Genomic DNA, 18,888 nt, shown 5'->3' on the forward strand with positions numbered 1-18,888 from the left:
CTCCCATAGTATCCTCTGACCACAGGTATCAGAATGCACAAAGATATGCCTAAAATGTCACAAAAGAATGCAAATCACATACAGTTACAAATTAGTTCAGATAAACAATGATGTAAGCAGTGTACAGTATCTCAAGGAGAAATGACAAGTACCACTGATTAGAGTATTTACAGTGAGAAAGGTTTTCTGAGTTAGGTTCAGTGCATAATTTCTGATCATGGACTCAGTGCATTAAAGTAGTATGAAGTAACTTGCCATTTTTCTGTAAGCTACCAAGATGCACATATTCAACTAATAAATCAACAAAATATTGGCTATTGGGATGGAAGGCTGTGAAGTGAATGAGGAAGGTGGGAGGAGGACAGCTGCAAGAGTTAAGCATCTAAACAAGGACACTCTGAAAAGCATCTGGCTATGGTGAGTCCAGTGGAGGCTGAATAGTTGATTCTTTTTTGCTTCAGAACAAAAGGAAAAAGGGGCTACGTGGCATCCCGGTTAATACCAGCTTACGCTACTTGGTGTGTGAGAGACTGGTTTCAGAGCTCTATCATTATCTCCTTTTTTTTTTCCTCACTAGTTCATATGTAAGCAGTATAAAAGTATCATCTTTAACCTTGGCGGAAGGTTCACATGTTAATGTTTTTTTCAGATGGAACTTGCAGAAATTTGCACAAAGAGCGAACGTTATATTGGCACAGAAGGTGGAGGAATGGATCAGTCGATCTCTTTTCTGGCAGAAGAAGGAACTGTATGTGGATCTTTGTAATCTCAACTAACAATGTAATACTTATTTATGTAAACAAAAAATATCCTCCTACATATCTAGCAGAAAGACAAGAAAGTGGAATACCTTAGTAAGCAGTATAAGCACCGTTGGTATGTAAATGAAACAGGAATTATATGTATAAACTTGTGTGCAATCAAGTATGACAAGTTTGAAGGAATAAGATGATGAAAATGAGAAATGGAAAGAAGGAGTAAAGAAAAGACGTGGGGAAAGATGTACTTTAGAAGAGCACTAGGTTCCACGCTATTTGGCTAATTAGTCACTGAACTTAGAATGTTTCCCATATAATGAAATCTGAATGGTCGGTATGCCTTGTATTCAGTGCAAATGGGATAATTATTACAAAAATGCTTTCTTGAAACTTCTTATAACCAAACAGTTCTAGGAAGTTTTGCCAGGTCTAGTTACAAAGACAATGGAGATTATTTTTTTTCCCCAGTTTTGCTAATTCCAGACAATTCTGTGGCTGGATTCTGATGTAGAAGGCGTTTAGCTGTCTTAAACATGGTGACAGAAGGTGGACTAGCAATGATAAACAGGACCTGCACAGTTATGCATGAGTGCCTGCAGTGGAATTTACAGTGGAGTTCATCCACTGTCCCAGAAGGTGCACAGGACTGTGACTGTTCAAACTTAAAACCTGTCAAAATACTTTTATTGAAATTAATGTAGTGTTTCATGACAACCTTTACTTTCTTTATAATTGTGATATTATACCTCTACAGCTTTTGTTTCTTAATGCCATATCTTGGATGAGCTTATACAGAAAAGAAGCTATTTCCTAGAATTACACAGAACGTTTAATTCCATCGTGAGACACATGTATTTTCAATTTCACATCACCTGTACCTACTCTACACCTTTCCTTCACACTTTATAGTGTTACTAGTAAACACACAGCAACATGAATGCTGAAAGAAGCAGCGTATTTTCCTGGCGTACACACAGATGATCGTGTAAGTGGAGGCTTTTCTGATATATAGCAGTGGTGATCAAAAAGGCAAAGAAAATGTTAGAAAAGATTAGAAAAGAAATTGTGAACAAACCAGAAAATATCGTTGCTTCAGTGTATTTGCAGCTGAATGCATTTCTGGCCTCCTGTCTCAAAAAAAAATATACTTGAAGAAGAAAAGTACAGTAAAGGGGACTGATGTTGATCGAAACTATTTTTTATATGAGCATTGACTGAAAAATTTAAAGCTTCCAGCTTGGAAAACAAGTATCTTTGAAGATGGTAGTTTGAAGCTCTGTAAAACCCCTGAATGGATAAGAGAAGGTAAATTGAGAATTCAGTGTTTTTCTTAACCGAAGAACTAATAGAAACACAATGACATTAGCAAGCAGCTTGTTAAAAACAAACAAGGAAGTTTGGGTTTTTTTCCCAAAACATTCATTGTTAAATTGAGAAATACCGTACATTGTGGAAAGCAAAAGTTTAAAAAGGGTTCAAAAAAAGACTTTCTTGGATTACTGATAGAGTATTAGCCTATTTGTAGCTATTAAACATAATAGTCTGATGTTTCTTCCAGTGTAAGTATGACCACTGTAATCTTTGCTTACGCGAAGCTGGAAAAATATATCCAAAAAAAAGATTGCTTCGTATATGTCCTATTTTTATATTCCCCCTAAATATCCATTTATGGCTACTGTCAGAAACAGGACACTGGACCAGCTTAGTGGTACATTCTGATCTAATGTAGCAGTTCTTAAAGGGTATATTTAAATGTAAGCAAGCTTGTCTGTCTTGATAGTAATTTTGTGACGTGGTCCAGAATCTCAATGGCAGGGCATAACACACATGCTGTACATAATGTACAAGCAGATTTGTCATTGTTTATTTAGCACTCTAGCTGCTCAAGGAACTCTCTGGGGGTGAACAATGCCAAAACCAGTAAGACGTCCCTGCTTGCAGAGTTACAGTCTATTCTAAGAAGCCAAAGCAGGGCACATGATTTACAACTTATCCCAATGAAAAGCCAGATGTGAATTTAATCTCTTGATTACATTACATCCTGAATTATTTAATTAATGGATGCCTAGCTTATTCCATGAAAAGGTCACAAAATGTTGGGAACATCTTGCGCAGCCTGTGTAAGGCATCTGTGAGGCAAGGCAGTCTCCTATGTTGGAAGGAGACAATAACTACATTTTTATATATAGTTTTACTTCATTTCTCTGTTTGATTGTCTGCATGTAACATGATCACTGTCTCTAGTCAGTCCTAAAATTTTGATACTATTCTGTACCTCAGTGAACTAATCTTGATCTAGTGGAAAATGAGAAAACTAAGGGGGAGATGGACATTGTGGAAGGGGAAGGGAATGTGAAGCCCCTAGTGACACGCACATTAGCTTCAGCCAGGCCTGGTACTTTTCTGTAGATCAAAGAAAAACTGTTGTCTTAAACAGGCAAGAAAAATAGGTTGGGTGGGGTTCTGTGAAATGCTGAAAAAAACCCAAAGACTTAATGGAAATATTTTAAAATCCAGCTACAAGGGAAAAGTTTGAAATGTATGTGTAACTTGGCCAATGAGGTTAAACCTCTTTTCTCGCTGTTTCATGTCAGTTTTCTTTGCTTAACTGTCCCTGGATTTTCAAGAGAAAAAACATGCAAATTTGCATTTGATTTATAGAACTAAGTGCACAGTTAGCTAGTAGTAAATTAAAACTAACCATTCATTTTTCTTTCAATAGGCCAAGTTGATAGAGTTCAGTCCTCTGAGGGCAACTGATGTTAGACTTCCAAGTGGAGCTGCGTTTGTTATTGCTAACAGTTGTGTTGAAATGAATAAAGCAGCAACTTCTCATTACAATATTAGGGTAATGGAGTGTCGTCTGGCTACAAAGGTAACGTATGGCTTATGTCAAACTCTAATGAAACCTTCATCTAAGTATGTGCTTTTTTCCACTTCTGACCAATCATGTCTTTAACACCTGGCTAGGTGCTACTTTAAGTAGCATTTTACTTTCCAGAACCAGACACCTCCATCTCTGCAGAAACAGAACTCCTGCCGAGTTTAATGGAAGTGCAAGGACTGTGCCCTTATATAGAAGATTATGTGATTTAGTTCTATTCAATTTATTTTGTATTATATTTCAATGGAGGAAATAAGTCTATTTTTCAGCAAAAAATATTCTCAGTTAATAAGATAGACTGTTTCTAATTAGAGCTGAATAATGACAAATAATGGAAAGCAACCAGTGTGGTCACATGTTTGTATGTATATATGGCAATAGATGGGTGTTTTCTAGGATTTAGAGGACATCAAAGCTACTAGCTGGAGGCCTGGAAGTAATATTGGAAATGCTGAATAGCAGCATGTATGTCAGTGTAAAGTTTAAAAACAGGCTTGAATCAAGACCCAACATTTAGGTTGTGCTGCCAGTTTACAGCTTGCAGTTATCTCTAAGATGTATGGAACTTGAACATGAAAAATCTAAGTTCCACTTTAATTCTGGATTTTGTAGACCATACGTTTAGGAATATGTAGATGTAGGGTTTGATTTGAGTTTGTTGTAGGAATACAGTGGATTTTTCTTTGATTAGATTAAGTGAGGAATAAGCATAATGATTCCGTGTAGTTATACCCAACATAGTGTGCTGTGTGAAAGAACAGAATTTGGGTCACAAAGTCCAGATGAAAGTTTTTAAACTGCAGCATGGAACTCCATGCCACAAAACATTTTGCCAAAACCTGAGCAATACTCAAAAGTACTTTGAGCATCTGTTGGCATCATAATTCTATGAAAAATTACCATAGTTAATGCTATTAAAAAAAACCCCAAACTTGAAGAGGTGATCAGATACTGACAAAATATAACATAAAATGGAGTGTTAAGATATTTTTCAAGGAGGGAAGCTAAACTTCAGATGACTTTTTAAATGGGCTTTAAACTCAAGTATAAAGAACATAGCTGCATTTTAGGTATATATAAGATATGGTAAAAATAATAGCACCAATGACCATAGTTAAAGCTGTTGTTGCTGAAGTTAATAAAAGATTCTTATGCCATTAAGAAAATCAAGATAAGGACCTGTTTGTGTGTTGGTTCTGGTATAACTGATAAACCTCTAATTTAGGATAGTTAATTGACTAGGTATGTATTTTAGGAAGAGCTTCTTTTGGAATTTTTTTTTGCATAAGGAACAGAGAGCCTTCACAGATGATCTATTCTAAAAGGCAAACTACGAGTGCATTAAGTTGTAAGACCTTTTGAAGTATTGTTTCATATACCAGATTTTGTGAATTGAATCAGAGTTTTCTAAATTGCTTTAAATTATTGGTCCTGTGCAGTAAACTGAAAAGGTGGTGAGGAAAGATGATTTTTTTTGCATTCCTGTTAGCTACGATGCAATCTCTAAAAAGGTACCTTTAGCAGATGCTTGATTTTAAGGAGACTAACAACATACACCTGTCTATTTTTAAACATATGCTACCCAGATGGAAAGTTGCACACACTATAAAAATACGTTGAGCCAGGAAAAGACTTGTCTTTAGGAACAGGTCACAGCGGGGTGAAGGAGGGCAGGTATGTAAGTGGAAGCAGGGAAGTCTTTTAAGCACCATTAAGCTAATGGAACTATGAAATAACATGCTGGGCCTCACAATAATGCTTTAAAAGAAATTCTCGTTGCTAAATGCCTTAGGATAGGCTTTTTTTTCCCTTTCTGCTTTAGGTCATTCTAGAATTTCATACTGTTTGCAGAAAGCTCCATGTAAGTAAAGATGCCAACACAACATATCCCTGCTGGCATTAGCGTAGGACATTTTTATGTCAGTCTGTCCTACAGCAAGTGAGCTCTTATCATCCTCACAAAATTATCTTTCTCACGTTCTGTTCCTTTCCCTTCCCTTCTGGACAGTCATTCTTTTGCTTGTTGGTTTTTTTTTCTTCCTCTATTCTTGTTGTAGCCTCTGAGTGCTTTCCTGTACTCTATTATATGTTTAAAGCCACTTATGTTCTGCAGAACACTCGCAATTCCAAAGGAAATTAACGTCTACTTTATACTTCAGAAAACTCGCATAGTAGGTGCTGCAGGATGAATACGAGCATTAGTGAATGCTGTGGTCTCCTCTGCTTCTCTGTGTGTGGTTTGCTTCACTGTCAGCTATAGAGTAGTGCCAAGAACGTCTGCAACTGGAATGCTGTATAGTTAATCAACTAATGTTTGTTAAATGTGGAAAGATGCTCAGATGACATTATAGAAATGTAAAGTGTAAGAAAGTGATGTTGCTATATGAGGGCTAAGTATTCCTATACTTACTCCTAGTCAGACTTTCTTTTATTTAAATTTGTGCCATCATTTACTAAGTATGTTTTCCTCTCAGTTACTTACAGTTCTACAGTGTGCCTGTGTTGAATAATAAAGGACAATAAAGCCTACAGATGCTATATCCTGGCAGTTAAGAGCCAGCTGCATGATGTCCACATCTTTAATCCATCTAGTCAGAGATCATCAAGAAAATATCCAACTGTGGGATCAGTATTGGGATTACTTTTGTACATTAAATAGATGGGATTTTTTCCCATTTCTGTTCTGTGTCCATTATAATTTGAGCTGCTGCAGCTAGACTGTTTTCAAAAACCATTTCTGTTTGCCTATAACATTTTTCCCAGTGCTCTTAGAATCGAAACTTTGCTATAAGCAGTATAGACCTTTCCAGCAAAGGCTCACCCACTGGCCTGACGGGGTCAGTTTCCAGTTGGAACATTTGACCTGTAAAACCCCAGCGTAGTTAGCTCATCTAAAATACAGCATCTCCCTTGAAGTATAGAAATGGGAACAGATGTGACAATACACATGACATATTTCTACAGGGGATTATTTATTAAAAATGGAAATAGAAAATTTTTTGTTGCCTTATAGAATATTATATTTTGTAAATTCTTAGTTCTGTTTAACTTCTGGTAATAAAGTCTAGGGGATGCTGAACATTAGGATTAAAGCACGAGGAAAAAAATTTCCATTCATTTAGCACCTTGAAGCAGATTTAAGAACATGTCACAAACATGCACTAACCTAAGAGATACTGAGTATTTAAGTAAAACAAATGTTATTCTAGCGTAAGCTAAAATACAATTACATAAAGGCTGGGGAGTTCTAGGTAGTCAGAGCCTTTGAAAAGCAGGCCAGAAGTGACTTAATCAGTCTTTTACAAGAAAATCTTCTCACCTGATTTCTGCATTAGCCACTAGTGCTGCTTCTTTCTCTACCACTGCACATACAAAACTGTGTTTTAGATGGCGACAGAGTCATATGATTAGGATTTTGATTGGATTTTGTTTGTTCTGCTCTACTGAGCCTCACATAAATCTTAGTAAGTCACTAGATGGCACCAAAAGTAGTTAATTTTTATATACTGTAATAAAACTGGAAGAGCCCTTGCAAAAGCACTGTTGGAAGAGAGCAGGAGGGCGAGAATCTGTAGGAGATAGTTGGGCAGCAGATCTGCTTAAATTTCATGCTGTAACTTTGCACAAAGCAAAGCAAATACTTTTCAGACACATGTAAATCCCATGGTTTTTTTACCCAGGAAGTTAAATGGCTTTGCTGAATTGAGACGTAAATGATTTTAAACCAGTCTCACTCAAAACCAGTATTGATTGAAAAGAATGACAAAACACACTGGGTGAAATCTTGGCCCTGTTGATGAGATGTTTTAATGCTGATTTGAATAGGAAAATAGGAAAAGGATTTAATTCCCTGGTCTTGCTGCACTGGTTTAAACTCTCTGCAAACATATAGCCTCATCTGGCATACTTGGAAGCTTTAATCTCAACTTAAATGGTGGTATGTCAGGTACTTATGAATACAGTAAAGCAATGTTGGTATGTACCTGCTAATGTGTGTATTACTCTGTAGTAATCTGTTGAAATTAAAGGTGGTATGTCAGTAGGATCCCACAATGACCACTTAATATTCTTCTATAATTCATAACATTAAAAGTATTCTACCTTATGAGGAAAGCTGCTTTACTCAACCATTTTCATTAGGCACATGAGAGCATCAACACATGTAGCAACCTTCCAGAGAAAAACCTCTTTGACATATTTCCTTCTAGGTTTCTGGCATGTTGAAGTAACGACTGTCAATTGCCAAAACATCACAAAGATACACAAAGCATGACATTGTCTGGAGTAGGAAAAATGGATAACATCTATAACTAATTAGCATCATAGCAATCATGTAGGAATGGAGCAGATTCTGACATACTGTCCTAGTTTCAGCTAGGACAGAGTTAATTTTCTTCCTAGTACCTGGTATAGTGTGGTGTGTGGTGCTTCACTGCCAGCTGGGGTTAAACCACAACACTAGACACTAACACATCGTAACCTTCCTGTAAGGCTCAAAACTTCCTTTAAATTGGATGTTAAAAGAATGTACTTAAAATTTACTTTAAACTCTAGACATTGAGAAAAGTTACTGTTAATTCTCCCACACAAATCTTATGCCCACTTTCGTATTTTTAAGACTATTATGAGAAGGGGTTTTAATGACAACCTCAAATGTTCATCAGAAAACTCCAGGAGCATATTGGAAAGGTCAAACTGAGTTTTAAATGTTAGAGCAAATTCTAACAGTACAGAAACAGACTTCTTGGGGACTTTTAGTGTTACAATATCGTAGCGTTTTTATAAGCAGTTGTCTGAATGTGATTGTAAAAGGTTAAGTGCTTGAAGTAACAACATCCATGGAAAAGGATAAATCACTGATTTGATATCACACAAATAATGCCAGTAGGGCTTTTACAGACAATATCTAATTTGAGGGAAGAATATCTATCATTCACAGACCTTTTATAAATAAATATAATGATTATCTGCTATGTACTGATAGAAGGTAGTTTCAGATGGTTCCCAATTAAGAAGTGAAAAGAGCAAATGGGTCTTAAAGGTTTTTATGGACTATTAAGTAGTTTTAAACAGGAAGGCACAATATTTTCTATTTTATTTTTTTGCATTTCAGCTTCTCTCAAAGTCAAAAGGATTGGACTGGAAAACAATGTTGAGACTCCATGATGTACAAACCAAGCTAGGAGTTAGCCTAGAGGAAATGCTGACCATTGTCGAGGAGGTATTACATCCTGAGCCTTACAGCACAGAGGAAATTTGTAAATGCCTGGGAATTAGCCTGGAGGAGCTCCGCGCTCAGATCCTTAGTCAAAACACGCAAGATGGTAAGCATATATGAAATGGTGGGGTTTAGTGTACAATGTCTGTATTATATAAAAAGTTTATGTATTACAAGTAGTGCAAGTGGAAGTCTTGGCAGAATACTTCCCCAGAATCTTAGGTGGCAAGTGAGAGAATTGATACCACTATTTTCATTCTAACTTCCAACTTAAAACAGAGCAAAACTGATTTTGATTGAACTGTTTCTAAAATGGTAGAAGAAGCAGATCACTTATTATTTTAGATTAGCTTGTGCTGTTTGAGAGTCATCTCTAAATAACCCAGGTTTTATTCTAGGAAAAAGTCAAACTAGGCTTCCTTTTTTGGCAATAGCTCTTAACAAAACCAAACGTTTTGGATGGTTACAGCATCATTAAAATGAATCCTGTTTGCTCTCCCTTAACTGGCGTTAAAGACCAGCATAGATGGAGCTTGTGTTTCTGGTTTTGAATTGATAAATACATGATCACTTCATAAAACATGCACTGGGCAGCAAGTCATCTAGGTCTCTCCTGAGAAAGAATTTTCTGTCACTATCAATATTTTTACTTCTTTTAGAAGAATGTTGGTGGAGGTGAACAACTTACTATTAAAATATTTCCCATGTATTATTGCTTATGATTATACCATGCAGTCATGAGCATTGGCACACATGGAGTGGATCTGGGATGCATATAGTAGGGTTGCTAACAATACTGAGTAATAGAGCATTTATGAAATAATTAATTTGCATTCATAACAGGTTTCCAATTGAGATCAGAATCTTTAAGAACTTAAAATAATACTTACTTCCTTGTTTCCATTCTGTAGCCTTAATATCTCTACTGTTTTGTAGCTGAATTACATCCTTGCCAGTCCTTCCCAAGACTGCTTTCAGGGACGGATATGTTTGATGCATATAAATCAGTAAGATATCTATGTATACTGATGCTTATATTTAAATAATCTTTTTATCTGAAATGATTGTACACCTTATATATTGACCAAGGACCAGGTCCTGAATCTATAACCTGTTTCACGCCCCAGTGGTATCAGAGAGTATGAAACTATCTTATTGTCTAATTACACTGCCAGAGGGCACCAGGATGGAATATGATATCTTAATCCAGCTCTTTATCTCTAGAAAGAATTATGATAACTCTGTGCTGTATGTACATGAGGAATATACTGAACCATGTACCTGCACTCTGCAACATTTTCATGGGAAACTACAAGGTTGTACATCTTTTATGCTGTCCCCTTACTCTCCCCTTCCTGAAGCAATACAAGACTATTAACTTACAGATGTTCATACTCCTTATACCTGGTTTATAAAACAAAATTCTACAGTTCTGTAGAATTTAATTGTTTATACAGGTTATTTTGATTTTTTTTCAAAACCCAAAGTCTGGATAAAAAATTTAAACATAAAAGCTGTAGAAGAAACTCAGAGGAAATTTTATATTGTGGCTCTGAATAGCGTTTGCAGATGTTTGCTGAACAGAATATCTTAAACTTGCATGACCATGATTTCATTTGATAAGGCCAATTAAAATGGGTTATGCTGAAAGTCTCTTTGCATGTACAATATAAAATTAAATAACAGATTTCTGTAAAACTATATGCAAAGGAGAAACAAGACAGACACAGAAAGAAGGAATCTAAATCCACTGTTTGTTTTTGTTACACACTAAACAAATTACATTTTATGTTCCTTTGGAAAACCAGAGGCTGTTTGACAAAAATATTTTTCTTATTTCCCCTCTACTTTCCCACTATATTTTCATGACAATGCCTGGCTTCTTCATGTGAGAGAAAACATACCGACAAATAAGTAATGTCTGTAGGGAATTTCAGAATGTTGTTGAACTTCTTTGTTCAACATAAAAAAGAACCATAACATTTAGAATCATAGAATCATAGAATCATTTAGGTTGGAAAAGACCTTTAAGATCATCAAGTCCAACCATAAACCTAACACTGCCAAGTCCCACTAAACCATGTACTAAACCATCCCTAGTAATAATGTGAACAACAGTTTATGCATTCATCCTTTTGCTAGCATCCATAAAGTTCTGGCATTTCTTGGTAGACAGAAGTTCATAGAATCATTTAGGTTGGAATGAGAATTAATATTTAGATCATTGACTGGATTCAGAGTTTTCTCTGTGGCTGAATATAAATTGTCAGTCATTTTAATTTTTTGTATTATTCAAAGCTCAATGATAGTTACAAATGTTTTGTACTGGCATTGTATCTCATGATTAAGGATATGAAAGTGCTATGTCAATATTATTTTAGCCTTAAGTCTAGCTTCCCCTCCTTTACTTCTCCATTTCTCCAGTGATGGTACTGTATACTTACATAACATTTTATAAGTGTATAAGGCTCACCAGATAAAACTCCACATCCCAAAGAAAAATGGTATGGACAGGCTTTGAGTAAGTCCCAGGCCAAGTCTGGAAGCACACAGCAACTTGCATCCCTTTTATCGGCCAGTACTCAAGGATTTTTGCAGTTCCCCACTGTACAGCCCACTTGCTCCCCAGGTTTGGAGAAGTCCAGATGGTGCATAAAGCCTCTCTAAACTTCTTGCAGTTGTTTCTTGGCCAACTCAAAATCCTGAGTTTAAATCTCCCTTGCAAATGTTTACACATGGGTTGCACTTGTGGCTTCCGAAGATCTCTAGAAAAATAATATTTATTACTTTCTAAGGTGCACTATGCCATAATTTTGGCTTGGACTTGAGTGCTTCACAGAACATTTAGTGTGTGGTGATTGTGGGACATTAAGTATTTATAGGCTTCACCACAAAAGGATATTCTCCTGTAAAACCGTGTATTCCTTTAACCAGGAAATGTTTTTTTCCTTCTTAAATGAGGTATTTTTAAACCCATTTTTCCTTTTCATGTATAAAATTGTAATCTAATTTTGACATTTAAACCTGGGAATGAAATCGCCATGGGAGGAGCAGGCATCCATTTGCTGTGTGGATTTGGCTGTTTAACTGCCATCCTATTTGTCCCCTGGAAAGAGAATTCTAAATCTGTGCTGTAGCTTCAAAGGTGCTTGAATAGCCTTTCATTCCCACTGTCAAGTAATTTGTATTAATGATGATCTCAGTGTAAGAGCAGTTTCAACTTTATTTGCACAGACAGGCACATGTGAAGGTGGACTCTCAGATATTATGTCAGGCTGCTCTGGGATACATAAAGCTTTGTCGTGTACATTAGTAGACTTCCCTTGTTTTACATGAACAGAACTTACCTCCAAACTGGTAGACCTAAGAGCACTTCCCAGCTTGAGGGTCCACATGCCTACTCCAGACTCAGTCTTATCCATGTCATGGCAAAATTTGAGAACGTACCATCCCCTTCCATAAAAACATGGTTTACTTGGGATGAGCCCCAGAGAGGTGGCCGCTCCAGGCAGATCCCATAACAGCTACCTGGAGGATGCAGGCCTTTGGGGTGTGCCACAGGTTAGGCACAGGCACTGAATGGTTTAGGTTAGTTGCAAAAGCCTTGTTAAAGCTAGCATTCCTCTGGAGGAAAAATCACTTTAAACCAGTAGTTATCATAATCTTGAAGCAGGTGTCTGCTAAATGGGTCACTGAATCCAGCAGTGACTTGTCCCCCTGGTTTATTTTCAGAAAGCCACATTGCAAACAGTTACTTGAGCAGTCCCAGTAGAGTAACTGTTCCCCACTTTGAGTAGGGGGTTCACAATCTGGCTCAAATTAAAGCCATCTGGCGGCATTTTCTTATATACATTATGAGCCAGAAACCTTCACCCTCATCATGTTCAATCAGCAGGATGCCTAACAGAGAAGAGTACTATTCCACATGAGTAATGGTGGTAGAAACTGTCCCCTACATGATTTCGCGTTGGTGAGTTCTTCCTGTTGTAAATCTCTAACAGTCCCATCAGCCATGTGTAGCTCATTAATCTATAGTGAAACATATCTTAAGAAGCTGCCAAAGCAACTAGAAAAAAATATATAGCCTGAAGAGGTTGGTCTTTAGCTAAAGGTCAGATAGAATTGTACAGGAAGCCTCTAAACAAAGGAATCTGCTGGAGTTGAAGTTGTAACAAATAATATGAGTTGCTGAGAAGCCACAATGTTTAATTATAAAGAAAAAAAATCCCTGTAAATGGAGTAGACAGGTTTGCACAAGTTTTGTAAAGCTAAAATTAAAAATATGACCATACAGTTGAAAACCCACAGTAAACTTTTCTGTTATATTTAATTAACCCACAGTTATTTGGGACTAATAGCCCAGGATTTTTGTTTGTTTTTAAGAGTTTTTACATAGATTTTGGACAAACTTTCATGAATGTTATTCTGCTGTGTCGTAACAACTTGGGAGGTTCTTGCTGCAGTATGAACTATTAGTGCACTGGAAAATGTCACCATTTCTTTCAATGGCATTCGGTGGTTTGTAAGTGAATCGAATCTACCTGTTCATGGATGACATTACAGAAATCCTCTGGAGAGGAGCAAAGCTAGGGTGCAGAAAATCTACAAAGGGTCAGCAAGAGTTGCTGGCATTCTCTAAAAAATAGATAAGGACTGGTAATACAAAGCAGTTTACAGTGGAGGAGGTTCCTTGTAGAAGATTCACTGTGTCGTCTTTAAAACTTCAGAAACACAGTGAGGCTATGACCTGGAATGTGGATTAGCTGCTCCAATAGCAGGCTGAATGCAGGTGAAATGTGTTAAAAACTTAGTGACAAAATATCACTAAGAGCAGACCCGGGTACAGGATTCCTTGTCCTCCTTAAAGTTTTCTGTGGTCTCATTTTGACTTTTCAGGTTGACTTTAATTTCTTCTGATCTGTATCTGTTGCAATCCATAAAAGTTATCGCTTACCCTCACTTGAGTCCACAAGAAACTTTTTCTGTGTGCAGCTGATACCATGCAAAATAAATCAGTCTCCATACTGTCTTTTCAGAAAGGGACAAAAGAGACCCTGAGATTCTGATTGTGTGACCATGTCTAGGTCTAAAATCAAACAGTTCATTCCTGCATGGCAGTGAGCTATGCAGAACGTGGCAGTGAGGAAATGTGCAGTGATTTTCAAAGAACAGTTTTTGAGAGCATGAATCTAGTCAGAGACAGATCCTCAGCCGATACAAATCTCCATCAGTCCAAATGGCGCTATGTCATTTTGAACAAGCAGAGCACCTGAACTGGATATTGCACAGATCCCCTTATGGAAGAAACATTACTTTAGAAATCCCCTAGACAATTACTCTTACGTCAGCATGGTAGCCAGTTTCATTGCACCGGAGGTTTTAGGTTCCTCTCTAGTCACCAGAGAAATGGGTACCACAGGGCAATCCGGGTCTCAGGTGGGATAAACAGTTCCCTAACCTGCCCTATTCACTGACAGAAGATGGAGCTGAGGGTACCTATATGCCTAATTTGGAACTAAATTTAAGTGGGGGAAACCAGACCTTTGTAGTTTACTGGATTAGGAAAGTATATTTACATTTTCAGTCAGATTCCATACACTATAATAGATTTAAGGATCCACATGCTTTTAAGAATCTGGCATTAGTTCCCCACACCCTGCTTTTTTGCTCTCCTTTGAGCACAACAGAGGATGAGACCATGTAACCCAGTCCTGTGCAACACTGGAAGGTTTACTTTGAGGCCTTCAGTTTTTCTTCTTTCAGAGCACTCCAGTCCTAGCTCAGATATAAACTAATCAGTCATGCGCACTTTGGTTTAGTTTCTTTTAACCGTGACAGAGTGTGGCTTAGGAAATCAATCCTTTCTAATTGTAAAAAATGTGGCTATGTGAAGCATCCAGATTCTGATCAGTTTCTGCACTCTTCTAAAATCACAGCCTCCATAGCTCTTTGGCATTTCCTATTAATTCAGATTTTATTTATGTGGAGCTAATATATAGAATGTGATGTAGCAAGGAGATTCCAATATAGATGTAATTTTTGGAAGTATCATGTGTGCTCTGCTATCTTTTATTATATAGAGTCGGTTAGTTGGACTACCTATCCAAAGAAGAGATACAGGAGGGTTTCTCTATTACCAGAGGCAGTTGGTATTGAAAGCCAAAAATATATGAATCATTTCATTATTTTAGAATAGGACTTACAGAGTACAAAGGTGTTTGCTGTCCTGAAGATAATTTTACCTAAGCAATACACTGCCAGAGAGGAAAAGCAAACTATAAAAAAAAAATTTTTAAAAACAAATGTAATTTTCTGAGATAAAATGCTGCCTGTGACCAGACAATAGATAACATAATGATATCAGCCTTTAGCCAATACTAATTGGCTAAAAGTCCACAAAGGAGTCTGAAAATAACATACAGCCGCTCTTTCTCACTTGGGAACTGCCTGAAAGGATTGCTTTTGCATCAAGAGAAAGCAAGTGTCAAGGTAGTGAGTTCTCCCCTACACAGAGTGGCTCTCCTGGAAATGAATGCTGTCGAGGACACAGCTCAGATCTTTTGGCTGGCAGCCAGTAGCTGGAGCACCCATTCTGGTTGCCAACTCGTAACATGACGAGCACAACACAACCCCAGAGATTTCTAAGGTAATCTGGCCAGTAGAGCATTGCTCTACCAAAGGGTGGTCTCCGAATCAATCACAGCCTTTGGCAAGTCTGTTGCCTTACAATTGAAACCAGACATGTTTTCAGTTCATTCTTTGGGTTACTACTGTTCAATGGTGATTTACAAGAGAGTGTGAGCTATGGCAATCTCTCACGCAACTTTAGATATTCCCTAAACGAATGCACATTTAGAAATCTCCTTGCTCTAAAACAATGGCTTATAAGAAAAGAATATTTAAAGAGAAACGATCCTTAAAAATAGGCCAAGCTGCCTTTGTTTAACATTCAAAAATACTGAGGCATCACTCTGCAAAACACAGTGCAAGTAACTAGAGCAGCAACAAAATACAGTGGGGTAAAACACACTTCTAAATGGGAAACCAAAATATGCTCTTTCTGGGAGGTACTCTCAAGATGATGTTTCTGGGGGCACTCAATTTTCTCATTTCTGTCCTAGTTTGAAATGCATTCAGAAGGCCTGTTCAAAAGACAGCAACACAAGGTTTCTCAGTAGCAGGCTGTATTGAATTACAAAATAAGTATCACCAGAAGCAGTATCACCAGTAGCAGAACACTGCTATGTTCAATGTTTCTCTATCATTTTAGACTCCTTGTGTCTCTCTCAGCAATGAATTTTCAGCATTTACAGTTGTGATTTACACTTACTCTGGAGAAATAAAAGGGATTATACAGGTGCTGATGAAGTCCTAGTCTGTGAGGGTTGCAATCTGGAGTATACATACAACAGATTTAATACTGGACACAATTTTATTTCCAGTCTTTCAAGGAAGATTGCTGCATATACTTGCAAATGTGGATTGCTGAAATCATCAAAAGTGGTTCCAGAACTTGGCTGTTTCCATGAAACAGGCAAGTAGGAACTCCATGTGTCTGGGTCAGATAGTGAGTTCTGTTTTGAATACAGGGCTTGTCTCTATTCTCCTTTTACCTCTACTTGAGTGTTTCATCAGCCATTGTAGAAAGCAACAGAGACCAGAAGGTGAAATGAGGAGAGAGACCTTGCTCTAAAGGAGAATTTACACATAGAAAGAAAATGGGGGATGTTCTGAGGTGCTCCAACAAGAGTGTGCTTGAGTTGTGATGAAATAAGGAAACATACTGCAGTAGGTGCTCCACATAGGGAATAAATTCCACTTATCTAATATTTACCATCCAAACAGCTCAAGTAAACCAATTTAATCGTAAATTAAATTGTCACACATGCTTCTGGTGAACAGTACTTCCGCAATAGCAGCCATGGTATTAAAGCAAACAGAACTATACTGGGAGAGTAAAACAATGAACTACAACATGAGCTTGGGAACAGCAGATCAATTCTCAGATACTAGCTGCAAGCCAAACCCTCCTGTAAATAGGAGTAGCTTGAGGAGCCTTTAACTGCAGCCATCCCCTTCCTTTTTATGCCCCACTGTTCGGGCTTGGTGGAGGTCTCTACCCAGATGGCCATGCATGTTTGGGCACACACACACACACACACACACACACACTCTTCCCACATGAACTGCTTTTTCATGGCACAATAGAAAAATTTTAGCCAAAATCCTTGCACTAGCTCTTGATCTTAGTAGGTCAATACCAAGCAGCACTCGTCTGGGCTTGACATCTCTTCACATCCACACAGGCAGCACTGACACTCTGGCTGGTAACACACACCAAAAAATAAACCCTGAAAATCAAACTGAAAGCACCTGTGCTCTTCACTGTACCTTTAATCTAGTATTATTTACAGTCAGGGTGAACCTGCATCATTGTGAAAATACTTGAGAGGGCTTCCTTACCTATGCACCAGAAAACATGGATAATAGCATTTTTGTTAATCTCAGGTTAAAAAAAAAAAAAGAAAGAAAGTGGGGGTTTTTTTGTGGTTTGGTGGTGTTTTTTTTTCAAGAAAAGGTCCATCCACACAGTTACATAATTGATGCAGATTTGGCCTGCAGCAGTCACACATAATGCCCTGAGCCAGAAATGTTGGCCAACGGCTGCCTGCAGGGCACTGGGTACCTTTCTGGTATTCTCCTGACTCAGTTTTGCTGGTATTTGAAAACCTGAAAGCTTTAGATTAATGCCCTAATGCATGTTGCTGCTAACTCTTGAACTTGTGGCTTGCCTACGCAAAGTAAAAGGAGAGACTGGGTCTGTTCAGTGACACAGCAAATAACCAGAGCATGTGCATGATGTTATCAACATGGAAAAAATGAGTACATAGTATTTAGAGTTCATCAAAGTACAATCTTATTAGGGCTTTTAAAGAAGATGTAGGTGAGCTTTTGCAGAAGACTTTCAGCAGACAGAGTTCTAATATAAAATATGAATTACTAAAAAAAAGTAATTCTACTATATTTTTGTATGTTCCTTTTGTAGTGAATATTAATGGATAACTGTAGTACTTAATATTTTCATTTTGTTTAGTTTCCACCTTTAAGTTATACCAGCGTGCAAAGCATGTGTATAGTGAAGCTGCCAGAGTGCTGGAATTTAAGAAGATATGCAACAAAGCACCTGCCAATGCAATCCAGCTGCTGGGAGAATTAATGAACCAGAGCTATATCAGCTGCAGGGAAATGTATGAATGCAGCTGTCCTGAACTGGATCGGCTGGTAGACATCTGCCTGTAAGTTTTGACCACAAGGAAGAGTAATCGCCTGTTGAGAATATTGTTTGAATTGATGAGAAAATATGACATCGTTGGCTATTGCAATTTTAAAATGAAAGTATTCTTGTGTCTTATTACAAAATTAATCTCCTGCAGGGACATTACATGGTCAATTGTTTCCCTACTGACATCTGTGTAATACTTTCAGATGAAAGCTGCAGTTTATGGCTTTATTACAGGCTTTGCTTTTGGACTGACTCATCATCACAAGTGTTACGTTAGACTGTTGGCTATTCTTTTTTTAAGTTGTAGAAGAAGTCATAACTGGTTTTCTTAAAACATCATCTTAGTTGTTCTAGTTGAATTCTGTTACTTTTTGTGTATTTCTTAACCATTTCAGAACTGCGCCATGGGAGTTCTAGGGCATAAGCAAGCTGTTCTACACTCTTAGATTGCCTTGAAATCATAATGGTATATTGTGAAATGCTATTGCATTTTTTTCAATTAAAAAAATATGTTGTCTAGGGTGTCGGATAGGTTGGACAGTATTTCACCATTTAAAAGATGAGTGTGTTAACTGGCTAACACTCTGCTTCTCCTCTCTGCATTGTGTGTCTGAGCTTTCCCCACATTATTCAGTCTCCATCTGCCCCAGCCTCATTCTTTTAGCTGGGTTCCCTAACTCAGTTTGGCCGCAATAAAACAAGCCCTCTCAACTCCAAAACACATTCCCTGAGTGTCATTTTGTCC

The 18,888-nt window shown here is 37.5% G+C and overlaps 1 protein-coding gene across 3 annotated transcripts in view; it reads left to right on the forward strand.

Annotated features, from left to right (window-relative positions):
- Positions 1-18,888, forward strand: part of GALK2 (galactokinase 2) — a 50,289-nt gene that overhangs the window by 24,870 nt on the left and 6,531 nt on the right. For all 3 annotated transcript variants that reach the window (XM_069798299.1, XM_069798300.1, XM_069798301.1), the window contains exons 6-9: positions 650-748; positions 3,481-3,633; positions 8,756-8,966; positions 17,955-18,156. In XM_069798299.1, the coding sequence (XP_069654400.1) occupies positions 650-748; positions 3,481-3,633; positions 8,756-8,966; positions 17,955-18,156 (665 nt within the window). The remainder of the gene's footprint in view (positions 1-649; positions 749-3,480; positions 3,634-8,755; positions 8,967-17,954; positions 18,157-18,888) is intronic.

Source organism: Haliaeetus albicilla, chromosome 12 (genome assembly GCF_947461875.1).
Source record: "Haliaeetus albicilla chromosome 12, bHalAlb1.1, whole genome shotgun sequence".
NCBI lineage: Eukaryota > Metazoa > Chordata > Aves > Accipitriformes > Accipitridae > Haliaeetus > Haliaeetus albicilla.